This window comes from Aotus nancymaae, unplaced genomic scaffold, assembly GCF_030222135.1.
Source record: "Aotus nancymaae isolate 86718 unplaced genomic scaffold, 86718_ANA_hifiasm-v0.15.2.pri h1tg000040l, whole genome shotgun sequence".
NCBI lineage: Eukaryota > Metazoa > Chordata > Mammalia > Primates > Aotidae > Aotus > Aotus nancymaae.
Window position 1 is genome coordinate 29,144,519 of NW_026988454.1, and position 18,406 is coordinate 29,162,924.

Below are 18,406 nucleotides of genomic sequence, written 5' to 3' on the forward strand. Positions count from 1 at the left end.
GCTCATGCCCAACTAATTTTTTGTTTTTTTTTTTAATAGAGATGGAGTCTCACTGTGTTGTCCAGACTGGTCTCAAACTCCTGGGCTCAAGTGATCATCCTGCCTTGATCTCCCAAAGTGCTGGGATTATAGATGTGAGCCACTATGCCTGTCCTGTTTTTAAATAATAGTATGTAGTAGTATTGATAGCACTTACTTAGTGCTTATGGTTTGTCTGAGACTATTAAGAGCATTTCACATATATTCACTCATTTACATAGACTCAGACAACTGAGTGCAAAGTCCTATTACAGTGTACAGTGTATCAGTATATGGTTTGTTCTATATCAGAAAAAAAGGGGAGCATGTGAACAGAAAAGGAATAATGAAGTCAATGAATAGTAAGTGATAATTAATAGCAAAAGGTTAAACTGAATCGAGTGATTTCTTTTTTGTGTCGTTGGTCACGTGAAGAGCTGCATCCACCACAGTGGAAAATGCTGAGAGAGAAGCACAAACAAATGGGCTCGCCCTTGGGCTGGACTGTATGGTGATGACTGCTAACCCCTGGCTCCCCTCCCCTTTCAAGATGATCGTGGGCTGATTCCATGGTGTGAAATATCCTAGGAGAGATAGGGAGGTGTCAGCAGCACAGCCCAGCAGGCTGGGGATTGGGCAGTGGCTTCCTGGAGTAACAGGCGCTGGCTGGCCGCCCTGCTCTCTGGCAGTGAGCGCTGGGGAGGTGGGCTGGGAGGCAGCTGTGCCTAGTACTGCAGGCTTCATCAGACCACAGAGCGCAGCCCCTCCATGGAACTGCTGCAGAATGTTCTGCCTGAAAGGTGAGGGGGCTTCCAGCCCATTTGGGTGGCAGAGTTCTACTTGGGGAAGATTGTCATTTAACATCAGAGTCAAAATCACAGAGCTAGTTGCAGTAAAAATCAAAGTTTGAGAGAGTTTTGTAAGTATGAAAGTGAAAAAGTCATTGTTCTTTTTTGTTGCAAACAGGAAGAAAGACCTCCTGCTGGGGAGACGGAATTCTTTTCTAGAAAGGATATTTCTGTGTTTGAATGTGTTTTATATGTGTTTTGTTATAGACAAAAGTAGCTAAAAGTTTAAAAGAAGGTTTTTGAAATCAGCTTAATAAATATAGGAATAGTTTACAGTGATGTATGTGTCCGTTTGAGAAGTTTTCATGTAAGGAGTTGTTATGTAAAGGGTTAGAATGAGTAGAAAAGGGTAAAGGATTCTATTGCTTTAAGCTTTACTGTGTGAACTTAGGAGTGAAATTCATTTTACTATGGAGCATACTTCCAGGCCAGACACTGTGGCTCATGCCTGTAATCCCAGCACTCTGGGAGGCCAAGGCAGGTGAATCACCTGAGGTCAGGAGTTCGAGACCAGCTTGGTCAACATGGTGAAACACTTGTCTCTACTAAAAATACAAAAAATTAGCCAGGCATGGTGGTGGGTATCTGTAATCTCAGCTACTTTGGAGGCTGAGGCAGGAGAATCGCTTGTACCCAGGAGGAGGAGGTTGCAGCAAGCTGAGATCGTGCCACTGCACTCCAGCCTGGCCAACAAGAGTGAAACTCCATCTTAAAAAAAAAAAAAAAAAAAAAAAAAGAACATACTTCTTGTTCTGGCCCCGTATGGATTATAGTACTTCCTAAGTACTATAAGATGGTGATTATGAGTATATGTTGTCATTCCCTGATTAGTCAAGAAGGATTTTCTCTCTTTAGGCATTTATTTTTTCCTTCAACTCTATTTTTCTTCCAACTCTTGTCATAATGTAATTAATGTAGGCATGTGAGAGTGTGTTTGTCTGTGCGATTGTTGAAATGGTCAGGAGTACAGGGGAGATGAATTTCCTTGGAACTGAAGTAGGCTCTTCTGTTCATATTTTTCAGTGTATGTCATTCTGTTGATGGGAAATTCTTGATGTCTTTTCAGTTTTTGGAAATAAAGTGGTCCTGGCTTACTTGCTTTGTGGATTGCTCCTTTGTCCTCAAAGTCTGTTTGTGAGGTATAGACATGGATTTTGTAGTCCCAGTCTTTGCGGTCTTAACCTTAATTTGACACCTTAAAACCCACCAGTCTTTAATATTGAATTTGGAGTTTGGGATATTTCTTTATATAGTAGATGCAAGTTTGGTGAAATTGAGGGGGTAAGAACAAAAAGGAACATCACATTTTTCTCTCCTCAAGCATTCAATTGATTCTTACTACAGACAGTATCTAGTTGCCGTGGACTTCCCAGGAGTCATGGGCTGATGTGAATTTGAGTATTTCCAAAAAATAATTTTAGGTGAAAAGCATTTTGAGTTCTTATGACACTATCTCTTTAAAAAATTTTTCTCAAAAAGTTTAGGTATGAAGAGTCAGTGGTATTATTGGATGAATGTACATTCTACCTAGTGTAATTTCCACAGTGCAGCTGAAATCATTATGATCCAATGATAGCTTAAGGTTTACAGTTTTTAATTGAATATGGGTGTGGAATTGTTACTGTGTGGGACATCTGCAGCTTCAACTTATTTTTCTCCACCCATTCCCATAACAGCCATTCCATTTTATTAAAGAATATCTCACTTTCATGGACTCTTAGTTTCTGTGGTAACTCAGAAAACTTAAAAAACTCAAACGTATGGCATGTGATGACAACTGAGTGCTTTTATGCTGAAGTGTGTGTTCTAATCAGGAATCCACAGTCGCATAGTTTTAAAGCCCGCTCTCTGATCTCCCAGCAGCTAGGACAAACAATTGATGTTCTGCTCTCTTCCTGTGACTTATAGCTTTTTGATTTACAATAATGATTTTTAGGTTGTCCTTTGCCCTCCGTATTGAGGCAAACCCATGATAAAGTAAGGGTAACTGAGATTAAGCAGAGGAATAGTAAGAGCTACATGTTGATGCTTTGTCTTCTTACTTTGGAAAAGTGGCTTTCATTCATTGGTCTGTGGCTAGCTAAGGTCCTAAGGGCTATTGCTTAGCATTGATTTTAAAGGAAACATGATTGCTCTTCCTTTAGTTTAAATCATGTTTCTGTGTATTTCTTGTAATTGCTGAAATAAAACATTTAAATCAGATCGCTTCCCACATTGATGCAGGATTTCCTTTTCTCTACTTAGACTGTTTCTTTTCTGAAGCCAGGTCTACTCAGCTTTTGGTCAATTTGGCCTTCCTTGAAGAAGGATGCCATCTTTCTCATTACTGTCACTATGGTAACTCATATAGTTGCAATCACTCTTTGCTGTTGAAGTATCTCAGATACATCAGTTCCTCTCAACTGCATTTTGTATGTGCAACATTTGAGTACTCAGTCTTTGGGAAGATTTCTGTAAAGTTCAGCTAAGGTCTCTGTGCCTAACAAAGGCATGGTATGTTCCTTCACTGTGTAACAAGTGATCCATTATGGTCTGGGAAGTGAATTCTGGCTAATCAAATAATATGATTAATAGCAAATAATGTGATTAATAGCAAACTACCATGTGTAACTTTCACAGATTATTCTAAGAAGTAGAATAGGCCAGGTGCCATGTCTCATGCCTATAATCCCAATGCTTTAAAAGGCTGAGGAGGGAGGATCACTTGAGGCTGTGAGTTCGAGACCAGCCTGGGTAACATAGGGAGACCCTGTCTCCACAAAAAAAATTTAAAAATTAGCCAGATGTGGTGATGTGGAACTGTAGTTCCAAGCTGCTTGGGAGACTGAGGCAGGAGGATTGCTTGAGGGGAGTTTGAGGCTGCAGCGAGTTGTGATTATACTGCTGCACTCTAGCCTGGGCAATAGAGTGAGACCTTGTCTTCAAAAAAATTTTTTTTAAATAAATAGAAATTAGAATAAAATGTTTTACTACTAAAGCTACGTGAAACATAATTATACTTCTCTGAAATTGTTCTGAATGCAAATTTCTGAATTATAGTACATCAACTTTAACTTTATAAATACTAGTTATCTTTGTAATGCTTCTCTAACTTTGGTGAAGACTTTTTAAAAGAAATTTCCAAACCATTATGGACCGATATTTTGTAAAACAAAATCATGTGCTTATGTGATATCACCACATTGTCAAACAGCTATAAAAATTCTTAAACATTTAATCTCATTTCCTGTACTAATCTTATTGTGGACTGGTAGCAAAGTATTGACCTACTGGCACTGGTGAGTAGACAAATCTGCATTAGTTTCCCAGAGCTGTCATAACGAATTACTACAAAGTGAGTAGCTTACTCAGAAATGTATTGTCTCACAGTTCTAGAGGCTAGAAGTTTGAAATCAAGAAGTTAGCAGAGCCATGCTCTCTCTGAAGGCTCCAGGAAAGACTCTTCCTTGCCTCTTTCAGTTCCCGATGACTCCAGGCATTTCTTGGCTTGTGGAAACATCACTTCAGTTTCTGCCTCTCTTCTCACAACATGTTTCTCTGTGTCTCTGTGTCAGAGGTTTTTCTTATAAGGACACCACTCATTGGACTTAGGGCCCACCCTTAATCCAGTATATAACTTCACTTTAACTAATTGCATCTGCAAAGACGCTATTTCCAATTAAGGACATATTCCAGGGTTGTGAGGGACATGATTTTGGGAGGACGCTATTCAACCCTATCCATTGGACCTTGCGTAAAATCACATAGCTTGAGGGCAGCTGCGTGGGAGGTGTGTTTAATGGAGAACTGTAAGAATGACATCCAACATGGCTGCTTTGAGAATGCCTTTGATACTGTGGCAACGCAAATTTAAGATGAGTTTGTGTGTGTAGGTAGAAGAGTTGAAAATGTACATGCCCATTATGACCAGTCATGCAAAAGAAAATGTTGCCTTTTTATTTCCTTTAATCGATTCAGCTTCTTTCATGAACTCTTATCCCGCTGAGAAGGGGAAAAACGAAAAACAAAATTGAACTTAGTTCACTGCAGTCAACTCAGTGTGAGCCAGAAATTTAAACGGTTGCATTAGATAGCTCAGTCTGTTGGATGACTCAGTCTTTCAACATTCTCCTGCTTATCCTCCTCTTCAAAGGGGATTCTGTTGGTAAGTCTCCCTTATTAGTATAACAGAAGTGAACCATGCTAAAATATGTACTTTCAAAAATCATTGGTTTGATTATTACACAATGTTGAAATATTTAAGGCAGACTCTCTGCTGTTGTGTTTTTTAAATGTGGTAATATTTTTTAAATGATGTTGCTTTTATTTTTATTTTTTGAGACACAGTCTCGCTCTTTTGCCCAGGCTGGAGTGCAGTGGTGCCATCTCGGCTCACTGTAACCTCCGCCTCCTGGGTTCAAGTGATTCTCCTGCCTGAGCCTCCCGAGTAGCTGGGACTACAGGCACGCACCACCTCACCTGGCTGATTTTTGAATTTTTAGTAGAGATGAGGTTTCACCATGTTGGCCAGGCTGATCTCGGATTCCTGACCTCAAGTGATTTGCCTGCCTCAGCCTCCCAAAGTCCTGGAATTACAGGCGTGAGCCACCATGGCTGGCCTGATGTTGCTTTTAATATGGGCAGGATGCATACATATATCCTTCTGTGCTCCAAGAATAATTTCAGTATGTTTTATGAGCATGATAGACCTTAAGTTCCTGAATTTGATAATGGATTTTACCTGATTTTGCATTCTCTCTAGGGACTTTAAACCTGGCTTGTGTTGGACTAGGTTCTTTCCCTTTCTCAGCCTTTATGTGTCTTTCAAGAGATAGAAATCTAGTTTCATGGAGTGGAAAAGTGGTGAATTCTGTGGAGTTGGGTGTGTCCCAGCTGCCTGCATGCCCTCAACAATAGAGTCCTGTCTATATTTTTTTCTCCTTCACAAGTTACTGATTTAGGAAGGCCTTTAGGTTGTCTAATAATAGCAAAGAGTTATGTTGGAGATTACAGCTATGAACAATCTCAGGCATGTGCTTCTGCTCCCGCAAGGGCAGTTCACATTAGAAACTAACTCTATCCTTCCTCATTGTGCACGCTGGAAGAGATCACAGGCCTCTTTCCAGTTGTCTCGTGTATGTTGTGTATGTAAAAGAATTCCTTAGATTCTTTTCTTGGCAGCATTTGGAAAATAATGTTAGGAATCAGAAACAGATTTGTTATTTCTGTGCTGAAACAAGTGCATTTTTCAAGTGAGCTAGCAAGCAACCATTTGCTCTGGAAGGTCCCTAGCCCCTTCTTAAATCTGGTAATAGGCTGTCAGATAATCAGTGAGCAAAGTTTCTGCTAGTTGATTGTGAGCACCATTTTGAAAGACTTTTAAAAGTCACAGTGCAAAGCAACCCTGTGAATATTGCATCTGTATGACTCTGGACATTTTACTATCATACATTTAGATGTTGAGTTTTATATAAATTATCAGTGGCTTTTAGAACCATTGTTCTATAATTCTTCCTTGTTCTTTCCTCCTCCTTTCATTTAAAATTGCTTATAATTGTTAGTGGGTAATCTACAGCTATCATGGGGAATTCCCATTTGCTCAATCTGCAATTTAAAGTAGCACTTTTAATAAACACAGTGGTAATAACATGCATTTCTCAAACTGATGGGGAAAGCCCTTGGAATTTAATAAACGAAACAAAGCTGGTTAGCCCTTTGTTTGTTTTGTCTTTCCTTTGAAAATGTTATCATGCTTTTTAGTTCTCTTCTTTTCCTTCCATGAATTGTCAAAATCTGGTTTTTAAATATGTTGCAGTAGAAGCCAGATTACCATGTTAAGTAGGTTATGCAGTCCTATAAATTGAGATGCTACCCTTATGGACTGAAAGAGCAGTTGACAGAGTTTTGCTGCCTAAAGCGAGAACTTGGGGTCTGCTTGTTTCTGGAGCAGGCTCTGTGCAGGGATTCATGCTCGGGGTAGTTTGGTGGAACTGAATCAAATGACTTGAATTACTGAAAGCACTGGCAAAGATTTCAGCTAAACTCTCCATTTTAATATCTCCTGTTCCATTTCTACCTATTGTTTCTTTTATTTGCTGATTTTCATGTCTGTCTTTTTTAGGCCTCCTAGCTCACCTTAACTGTCCTCCTCTGTGGTGGCTCATTGGGGAAGCAGTATTACACCTAAGCCATATTGAACTCCTTCTAGTTACAAAGATGTGATCAGTAGTCTGCACATGTGTTGGTAAAGGTGATAGTTAATAGGCAAGGCAGATAGATCCGTGTGAGAAAGGCAGTTTACCTCTCAGGACATCATGTCCCCACCATTAACCAGGTACAAAAGGGTATGTATTTTTCTGTGTTGAACATCAGAAGAAAATATTGCTGAAAACAACCTGAGGGTCTTTAAGCAATTAATAGGTTTTGCATGAGTAAACAGTTAGGCAGGATATGGTATTGGTGATGCGGGGTGGAAGATGGTTAGTCTTAACTAGGAAACATAAATTATTTATAAAATCATATGTAGTAGGCCAGGCACCGTGGCTCATGTCTGTAATCCCAGCACTTTGGAAGGCTGAGGTGGGCGGATCACCTGAGATCAGGAGTTCAAGACCAGCCTGGCCAACATGGCAAAACTCTGTTTCTACTAAAAATGCAAAAAAAATAGCTGGGCATGGTGGCGGGTGCCTGTAATCCCAGCTACTCAGGAGGCTGAGGCAGGAGAATCTCTGGAACCTAGGAGGTGGAGGTTGCAGTGAGCTGAGATTTGCCATGGCACTCCAGCCTGGGTGACAGAGCGAAACTCTGTCTCAAAAAAAAAAAAAAATTATATGTAGCAATTGCATTTAAAATTAAGAGATCTTAATTGGACAGTCAACAGAATGACAAACTATTTGGTTTAATGTCAGCAGCATTCATCTTCTATCTGGTGATTAAGTGAATTTATCAGTCCTTGTTTACTTAGATTATGTTTAGAACTTTTTTTGTTGTTGTTACTGTCAAAATGTGGTTAATCCTGAGAGCCATTGAGACAAAAGACCAGACCGACTTGACTGTGGGTTTAACTTGGGGGAGGAGTGCACGATGAGAGAAATATGAGTGCTCATCACCACTTTTTCTTTGGAATGTCTTCTTGTAACATAAAGATATAAATAGCATAAAGTGAACTATTTAGGAGCCACAAGTTGCAGCATACTTTAAGTGCGTTTATATATACACAGAATCATTTTCAAAAGGTCAGATGATAACATATGTTTGTACTTGTGAAACTTTGCAAGACAGCATTTGAGAGCAAAAGAGAAAATCTCTGCTTTGCTGACCACAAGAGGCCATCTATGTTCTTCATCATTTTGTTTCACTGAGTGAGCTATGCAAGGTTCATTGTTGCTGGAACTTTCAGAATAAAAATTGGGACAGATGCCTCTGTCTGTTCGAGGTCTTGAGCATTGGGAGCAGGGTCAGGGGAGGATGAACAGTGACTTGATGAGTGGTCTCTTAGGAAAGGGAAGGGAAAGGGGCCCACAGGAGCCTGGCCAATGAGCCTGGCAGATGCCCAGACGATGCTTGACTTGGTAAAAGATCACGTGGGGAAACTGGGTTGTACCAGACATTGAGAGTAGCAACTTTTCTGTTTCCAAACGATCAAATGAAAAAGGGGCCTCGGAAAATGCCTTGGTGTTAGCTACATAGGATGGCTTGGCAAAAGAAAATGGAGTATATGAGCACACCTCGCCCCCAGTGGTGGCACTCCATTTCTCCTTCCTTAGCCATCTCCTACAAATTTGCACTGTGGCTTTATCTAGACCCTTTCCTAATTTTAAGAGGACAAAGGAAGCTCTAGTCCTTTCTTTTTTCCTGGAAAAGTTTTGCTGTAACAAAATACCCAGTATTTTATGCAAAAGAGGACAATATTGTCCCAAGGTGGCTCATTTATATGTCAAAGGGTGTCCAGGATTTGTTGATATTTTGAAGTACCTCTGAAGTTCATCAACTCTGACCAAAATATTTTGATAGAATTTGGGGTGTGTTATTTCACTGCGTGTTGATGAGCATTTACCATGCAGTCACCGTTCGTACCCCCAGAAAACTCTTCCTCTCTGATGCTCTGGACTTCTCACCAGCCTGAGTCTCTGCAGCCTCGAGACCTCTGGCTGTTTTCCTGCCCACAGTAAAGGTGCTGCTGCTTTGCCAGCTTTTGGGGGTTCCTCTTTCCCCAAGATTGACTTTGGGTACAAAGCAAAGCCGGAGACTTTTTACAGGGTTTCCTTGCTAATCATGACCCAAATAATGAAAATAATTAATACAGGTTTGTAAAGAATATTCGAGAAATCCCAGCTCTAGCCATTAATCATATCAGCTTACTCCTTGAGCAAAGATTTCCTTAACACTAAGAATGGATTCTGCCTAATAAAATATTGAGGATTAAGTAATAACTTACATAAGATGCTGGTATTTTCCCTGTAATATATAGTGATGTTATTTAAATTTGACCCTCTAAGGGCCTAATTTGGGCTTGTGAAAGTAAAGACCGATTTGTCCCCTAATTTGCAAATATGGTATTTCTACATAGTGAGAAAGGCAGATGTATTTCTCAGTTTTCATCACAGCATATTTACGCCAACTTTTAAAAAGTTTTCTGGACCTACACAGTTGTATAAATACATCCAGATGAATAAAAAAGTGTTACAAGTCACATATATTGGCAAAGGAGTGTGGTAGCAACACAAATATTTTGAAAGCTATGTAAGCCAGTGAGAGTATCCTGATACTGCTCTAACAGCTCCAACGGAAGTGTTCGCTGCCACAGCAATTGAGACAAAACCTTTCCTTTTTGGAAATGTTTCCTGGCAGAACAAATATTTGATACAAATTTAAAACAAGATTTGAACTGCTCAAGATGGTGCCTTTCATAAAATTGTTTTATTTTTACAAACTCTCTCCACATCAGGATGAGAGAAATCTTTGGATGGGTGGTTTTATCCTTATATAGGTGGAAATCTCCTTATTTTAGGTTGGCTGCTGTACTGAGGAATTGGGAATGAGCTCCCCTTAATCATTGGGTTATTTCTTTTCTCGTTGTATTTCTTCTTTTGTCAGTAATTGGCAGCCTACTTTTCATCTCAGAGAGAATAGGCCAGGGAGTTGTCCAACTGAATGGTCAGGCGGTAAATTATGATGGAAGTTTAAAACAAGTAGCATACTCAGAAGATGATACATGTCGGGAGTGGGGGGAAAGGGGAGGGAGAGCATTAGGACAAATACCTAATGCATGCAGGGCTTAAAACCTAGATGACAGGTTGATGGGTACAGCAAACCACCATGGCACGTGTATACCTATGTAACAAACCTGCACGTTCTGCACATGTATCCCAGAACTTAGAGCAAAAAAAAAAAAAGATGACATATGTTCATGTCTCCAAAAATGTGGAGTCTATAAACACTGAAAAGATTGAATGCAGATGAGTAAATTTGGGATGTCTGTAAGCATGATTTAAATATAAAACATTAGTTTGATGTTTGCCATGGCTTTTAGGTTTGCGTTTACAGGGCTGCTCCTCTAGAGACAGCTGATAGAGATGGCAGCTTTTCTGTGTCCAGTGAGAACTTCTAATGCTAAAACAGCCAGTGCCATTTCTGCTTACCACAGAAAGTCAAGTTGATTGGTATGGCAAATATCATAAATCCTTATTTGTATGGGGTTATTTGACTTAGGATAACACACTTTTGGCTGAAAATGAGTTTGTCTTAGTTGTTCCCCAGTCCTCACTTACCTTCGCAAAATCATAAAATGGATCCATTGTTGGTGTGTTATCTGCAAAAGATAAAGTGTCCATGAGCTGGGGGATAACTGGAGCCTCTAAAATAAATGAGATTCCTTTAACACATGCCATGCCACAGGTTTCTCCCAGACTGCTGTTTTGGACTGTGTTTGACTGGATTTCCTTTACTTTAATTTTCCTTTGTCCTCTGTTTAATTTTGGAAAGCAACCTTCAGCCTCTGTGTGTGAATAGCTACCCTCCTTTGTCTCTTGCTTGACGTTGGCCCCCAGTAACTAGCTCAGTGTGATGTCTAAAATTAGATCAGTCTGTATGGATGCCCCATAGGGAAGTGAGAGAACAGGTTCTCTCTGCCAGAGTAGATCCTCACTGCACAGTGAAAATTCTCATTTAGATAATTCTCTAGTCAATATCATGAGTCCTTTGCTGTTTTACAGTAAGGCAGTCTGGTATTTGGTGTATGTTGGTAAGTCCCACATTTTTATCTCTAGCCTAGACCCCTCTCCTGAACTGCAGATATGAATATCCAGTTTCCACATTTTCACCTGAATGTCTAATTGACCTCATGAACATATCAAAACTCCTGTCCCTCACCACTATCTAGTCCACCGTAGACTTCCCCATTTCATGGCAAATCCATCCTTCTAGTTGCTTAGGCCAAAAACCTTGAAGTCATTTATGACTTCCTTTTTTGGGAACATGGTGTTGGGGAGGGGAGACAGGGTCTTCTTGTTCTGTTGCCCAGTCTGGCATGCAGTAGCACAATTACGGCTCACTGCAGCCTTGACCGCTTAGGCTCAAGTAATCTCACCTCTGCTTCTTGAATAACTGGGACTACAGGCATGCACCACCATACCTGGCTAATTTTTTTATTTTTTTGTAGAGGTGAGGTCTTACTATGTTGCCCAGACTGCTCTTGAATTCCTGAGCTCAGGCAATCCTCCCACCTTGATCTCCCAAAGTGCTGGGATTACAGGCGTGAGCCACTGCCCCCAGGTAACTACCTTTTTTTCTTATTCCCCACGTTAAGTTTGGCAGAAAATTCTATTGACTCATTTAAAAAAATTTTTTCCCCATTATCTGACTACTCACCACCGAAGCTACTACTTGCTTGGCCTGAGTCTCACCTGGATTATGATAATAGCTTCCCTTTACAGCCTGCTTTCAACCTAGTAGCCAGAGTAAATCTTTTAAGACAAGTGATATCACACCAGTCCTTTGCTTTAAAGCCTCATTTCACTTGGAGTAAAATCTCGTCTTGCAATTTCTCTTGATTTTTGAAATATCAATCACAGGCCAGAAGTAAACCTAGGAAGAGAGAGTCTGTTTTCTAAGCTACAGAACTTGCAGATGCGTCAAACCTTTAGTCTGGCAGAAAAGGAAAAAGTTTCCCTGCTGGTAACTACAGTCCCAGGTGAGTCGTGTTCTTGTTTGATGCTCCTAGAAGGTATGGACTTTAATGAGACTCCTCCATCTTTTCCTTAATGCAAGTGAGGATCGTTCCACCCCATCTCATTTTATCATTAAAAGTGGCAATCTGTGTACTAAATGCAGCCACAGAGATTTACCTTTGGGCTTTATTAACAAAGTTTGATAGAGTTTCTGTTGGAATTTTGGAAAACTGATTCCCATGGCTTTATTGATAGGGATTAAGTTAGAAATAAACAGCAGGGAGTCTATAGAAATGACAGAACTAAAATGTTGAAACAGGTTAGTTTTTATTTGTATGCATATATCTGTTGTGCTGAGATTGACGTGTGATGAATTCTGTCAAAAAGTCCTCTGCTGGTTCGCGCAGGGTATTTTACCCTTTCAAAGTGCTCCTTTTCTTTCATAGCATTATTAAAATGGAGAGTAGGATCCAATCCAATTCATTGAGTAGGATTTGCATGTTCTATGGGACATGAACCCCCTTCTGTTGTGTGGGCATCATGTACCCAGGGTCCTTTGGTTTTCCTCCTGGATTGTAAGCTTCTCGAGGGCTAAGTCCATTAACTTGATCCAGAAGGATTCTAGTAGATAATTGCTGATTAAAGGAATGAAATATTAATGTTTAGTCTGGTAAAAATACTTTAACCATCACTCTCTATGAAAACAAATGGACTTCTTTGAGAATAACTTAAAATATAAAAGTGGATTGTCCTGCTTTCAATGGGACTGAAAATACGCAGGCTATTAATTACCAGGGCAAGAAAGATTTCCAACAGAAAAATCTGATGAAACAATTTCAATCATTAATGGCTTGTAACATGTGGAAGCTGGTCATAGAGGAAGAGAAAAGTTAATGTGTTTCTAGAAATTTAAACATTCAGAACAAATGAGTCTCAGCTTCCTGGTGACTGGAAGGGAGAGAAGTGTCCCATATAGCTTCTTGGTCTTAGAAGTGGCAGGTCACCATTTGGAAAATGGCCCATTCCCTGCTGGCCCTTCTCAAGCATCACTCTGAAGTGGCTACACTTCCTCTTGACTAAAGGATTAAGGATTTACTCACCAAGGAAAAACACGCCCTTTATCTAAGCACTTTCCTTGCTCTTGTGTCTTCATTGTTTTGGAAAAACACTCCAATGCATAGTCCCATGAATGGACAATTGATCAGAAATATGAGGTTATTTCTCTTAGCAAATCATTATTTAAATATATATTTTTTTCAAATAATCATATTCACTGGACTTGTATTTCATTTGGTCTTTCTACTCTTCGTTCTAAATTTTTAGGTCCATTGGATCATTTTCTGGGGTTCCACTGTATGCATTTCATTCCATTGCCATTACATTTGTTCTCCATTTTCTTTTTTTTTTTTTTTTTTTGAGACGGAGTTTCGCTCTTGATACCCAGGCTGGAGCGCAATGGCGCGATCTCGGCTCACCGCAATCTCCGCCTCCTGGGTTCAGGCAATTCTCCTGCCTCAGCCTCCTGAGTAGCTGGGATTACAGGCACGCGCCACCGTGCCCAGCTAATTTTTTGTATTAGTAGAGACGGGGTTTCACCATGTTGACCAGGATGGTCTCGATCTCTTGACCTCGTGATCCACCCGCCTCGGCCTCCCAAAGTGCTGGGATTACAGGCTTGAGCCACCGCGCCCGGCCTTGTTCTCCATTTTCTATAAATGTGTTCACAATCAAATCATTGTGTGTCTTTATCTGTATTAGGTACTATTTGAGCAAGCTGGTTATTACTCAGGACCCCACGTCAGAGTGCACCTAGAGGTACTCTGTTAATCTGTTAAGTAATTAAGTGCTTAGCCACATTAAGGACTTCATTCCTTCCCCTTTATTTCTGTGAACTGTTATGGTTATTAAAGGTTATAAGAAACTTGACCTCTGATAGACTGCCTTTTCAGCTTCTGTCTTGTAAGTGGGCTCATCATTTTAATGTCCAGTTTAGATCTTACTAGATTACACATTCAGGATGAGCCTGGAATCTTACATGATGCTATTAGCCATGAGTAAAATTTCTGCATGTGAGACAGAAAGACCCTTAACCTAGGAATCAGAGTTTCTGATCCTGAGTCTAGCGTTTATTGACTGAAAATAAGCCACTTAGCAACTCCAAGCCATTTGTCGCCATCTAATAAACAGAAGTGATTGCCCTGCTTGCTTGATGGGGTGATTTTTGTGGAGGGTCAAATGAGATAAAATACCCAGAATGTAGCCAGAACTAAGAATACTCTTTCCTTCTCCTCTTCCATTCTCTTGTACTTCTTGTCAATTCCGCCTGTTTAATATGTCCTGGAACCCATCCCTTCTCTCCAGCCCTTGGGTCACCACTGCCTCAGTGAGGTGACTATTAGCATCTCAGGCCTTTGTTATGAGGCTCCTGACTCACGATTCCTAGGCTAATTACCTAGCATTCTTTCTCCAAACTCTATCCAGAATGAAAAGACAGATCATAACTGTTTCTTCTCTGGTTAAAAATTCTTCAGTTCCCCACCACCCCTGTACCATTGCCTTCAGGATGAAGTGTAAATTCCCTAACATGATATAGAGGAGCCCTTCATGGCAGGATGCCTCCTTCTTTTCCTCTTGAGCTTCAATTCTCAGTAGCCTCTTTCCCCATCCGCATTCCCCATTTGTGTTCACCTTCCTTTGCACATGCCGGGACCCTCTGCCTTCAAGGAATATCTGCTTCTCCCCTGTTCCTTCAACCTGATGTTTAGATTAGACTTACAGGACTCAGTTCAGATATTACCTCCTCTTGGAAGTTCTCTAGAATATTCCAGCGCTGGTTAGTAACCCCTTCTCTGCATTGCCTATCACAGTGCCATGCAGCTGTCTGCTTTCTTGTGCTAGGCAGTAAGAACCTAGAGGGCAGGGAATGTGTATTGTTCATTGCCCTTGATGCCAAGAATCACATAAATATTGGCTAAATTACTTCATTAATAATTGAAAAAAGAATTAAAATATAAAGGAAAATTCTGGTGTATCAACTGGTTTAATATCAGAAACAGATTTGGCCAGGCATTTTGGCTCACACTTGTAATCTCAGCACTTTGGAAGGCTGAGGCAGGCGGATCACTTGTAGTCAGTAGTTGAAGACCAGCCTAAGCAACATGGCAAAACCCTGTCTCTACAAAAACAAAAAACAAGAAGATAAAAAAGTTAGCCAGGTGTGGTGGCACACACCTGTAGTCTCAGCTGCTGTGGAGGCTGAAGTGGGAGGATCACCTGAGTCTGGGAGGTTAAGGCTACATTGAGCTGAGATGGTGCCACTGTACTCTAGCCTGGGCAATAGAGCAAGACCCCGTCTCAGAAAAAAAAAAAAAAAAAAAAAAAAAGGTTGACAAATGAAGTAGATCTAAGAAAAACGAAACAAAATGGAAAGCATTACCTTGCCTCCTTATTTGAAGTTACGAACTAACTATTCATACCTGGAATACCATGGTTTGCCCCAGCTTTTCTCTCGAAATGATTTCTGTGGAGTTGAAATGTACAAAGAATTCCAAGTAAGATTATCTGTGGAGGAGAAGTAACTATGCCAAGAAATCCTAAAATAATTAGAATTTTATCTGGAAAATTATATTTAAGATGGAATACCACAATATTCTGTAAGAGTAAATTAACTTGGATATTGTCAACCAAAGGCAGTTATTCAAGACTAGGAATGATGCTATCTACTACCTGGAATGGTGGTGAAAACTAAAAATATGAACCCATTCAAGAAAATACAGACAAACAGTTTAATGATTGATTCATATCTTAGTTTGGACTGCTATAACAAAGTATCATAGACTGGGTGACCCATAAACTACAAATTTTATTTCTCACAGTTCTGTAGCCTGGAAGTCTGAGATCAAGGTATCGGCACGAATTCTGGTGAGGTTTCTCTTCCAGGTTGCAGACTGCTATCTCCTCATAGTATCTTCACATGGAAAAAGAGAGGAGAAAGCTGTGGCATCTTTAAAAAATAAAATATTTAAATTCAGTAGTCAAAAACTATTGAACAGGTGGTTTTTGGTTACATGGATAAGAGACTTACCAGATGTCAAAAAGGGACTTTTCAGATGTCATTAAAGTGACTAGTCAATGACCTTATCACAGGAAGATTAGTGTGGATTATCCAAGTGGGCCTAAGTAATCATGGGAGCCTTGTAAACAGAGTTCTCACCGGTTGATAGCAGAAGGGGAAGTTGAGAGATTCTGTGGGCGAGGAGTCAGTGTGCTGTTGCTGGCTTGAAGATAGAGGGAGCAGTAGGAGACTGAGAAGGAACTGAATGCTGTCAGCAATGAGCTTGGAAGCTGATTTCTGCACAGCTTTCAGATGAAAGCCCAGGCTGTCCGACACTTAAGTTTAGACCTTGTGAGACCCTAAGCAAGTCTCCCTGCGAAGCTTGCTGGACTGCTAACCTACAGAACCGTGAGATAATAAATGGGCATTATATGCAGGTGCTAAATTCATGGTAAGTTGTTATAACAGCATGTGACTCTCATAAAGGCAACGTTGAGAATGAGCTTTTAGAAAGGCTGTAGAAAACTACATCATTAAAACAAAAAAAGAAGTTGAGGGACAGGAGTGTCTTGCTTTGGGAAGCTTTCTAAAAGAAAGATTTGATTTCCAGTAGACCTTAGTATTGGACTATGTCTGACAAACACCAACATTGAATGACCTTTCTGACACCTGCAAGGGAGTCTTTATTTCTGGCTGATGCAAGATCTTTCCCTGACCCCTGGAACATCATAGTTGACCCAGCACAAGCTCCGGAGTATGTCTCAGACTTCTAAAGGCCCCATTGGAGACATCAATCAAGGGAATCTTATGCTGTTATATGCTGACTTTGTGCAGGAGAGGTTAACAATAATAAATTCAAGGAATGAAGATTGTTTTGGGTAGTAGAATATCAAAGGCTCATTCTTAATTTTTCCAAGTGTTTTGTAGAAAATAGGACATTTGAGATGTTTACTTCTTCTCCGCTCTGTTTTTCTAATGTCGCCTTTATGAGGGCCATGCTCTTTGTCAAAGCCTCCGTCCAACCTCAAATTCTGGAAACATACTAATCTTGTTAATGAAAAGAGAGGATTTGATCTTGACTTCATTCCGGAAATACTGTATTCTCTTACTGCAGTTCTAAAAACCATTCATTTTAGTTGCCGTGTACAGGATAGGCAAAGACTGAAGTCTGGTCTGTGTTTTGCCAATGTGGCGAATCTATCCGTATTAAATTTTAAAACAGTTGACTTGGTATCAAAATAGGAAACAATTGTGTCTGTATAGGATGATAATTAACAGCGGTTAGAAATTAACAGAGTTGATAATCCTGTTTAATCCCTCACCTTTGTAGAAATTAAGTGGTTACTGCCTACATTTGCCTAGAGAACAAATCATGAATTATATATTCATCCCTCTCAAAATACCAAATAGCAAGATTATAGATAACTTCTTGAATGACTAGTCGAAGAATGAAAATTTAAAAGGCAGGCTAGGTTGGCAGGTAAATTGTCACTCTCCACTTCCTTTCTTCTTGGACTCCAGAGCTTGGCACAGTTGTCAACCCAGATCTTGATTTTTTTTTTTTCTTCTAAAGATGACCTCATCCCTTCCTTCTGAATGGAAACCTTTGGCTCTTTCACTCTGTTCTGCAGCTCTCCTTTGCTTCTCTATTACTCCAGCTATTCTCTGAGTATTAGGAATACATTTAAAAAGTAGTACAAGAAATAAAACCTTGGTATTTTAGGCTTATCTTGTAATCATCTGGAATTATACTTACTTATACAGCTTTATAATTATATCGAATAACTTGCTTTCTCTCCACAGTCACCCTGAGTTTTATACGTATAATTTACCAGCTTCCAGTAGACTACAAAATATTGATTGGACTATGGCCCGCTTACCTCAGAGGAGGCATGTAAGAGGCATAAATAAAAAGAAAGGTCTGGCATTCCGTTCACAGGCTCTTGTTTGAGGCTTTCTAATCACTAATGACTTTGGCTCAGCCAGTAGAAGTATGTGGCGAGCCACTTAACTTCCTGGGGTCCCATCTCTTTCATCTCTACCACACAGATGGTAATTCCCTAACTCATAAGAGCTTCATGAACTTTAAATGGGGCAACGCATGCAAAGCTTGCCTGGAACCTGGCTAGACCCAGGAACTGTTAACTACTATTTTTCTTTCTGTCATGTGTGTGTGTTCAATGCTACACAGCCTCTGAAACTCTAACTGGTATTTGTCACGCTGGAGCCTCAAAGAGGATCTTTTCACTTTGGGTTTTCAGTCTCCTAAGTGGATTGGTAAGGGGCGTAGTATGTACCCACTTCTTTCCACTGTTCATATGTAAATACTTGCAACAAAT

The 18,406-nt window shown here is 40.1% G+C and overlaps 1 protein-coding gene across 8 annotated transcripts in view; it reads left to right on the forward strand.

Moving 5' to 3' along the window:
• NHSL1 (NHS like 1) overlaps nt 1-18,406 on the forward strand; it is a 272,793-nt gene that overhangs the window by 156,329 nt on the left and 98,058 nt on the right. Inside the window, exon 1 of one of the 8 annotated variants that reach the window (XM_064360635.1) lies at nt 320-818. The exons of the other annotated variants lie outside the window; for them this stretch is intronic. Within the exon in view, the coding sequence (XP_064216705.1) occupies nt 803-818 (16 nt within the window). The 5' untranslated portion in view covers nt 320-802. Of the gene's footprint in view, nt 1-319; nt 819-18,406 lie in introns of those variants that run through there. 8 annotated transcript variants of the gene reach the window in all.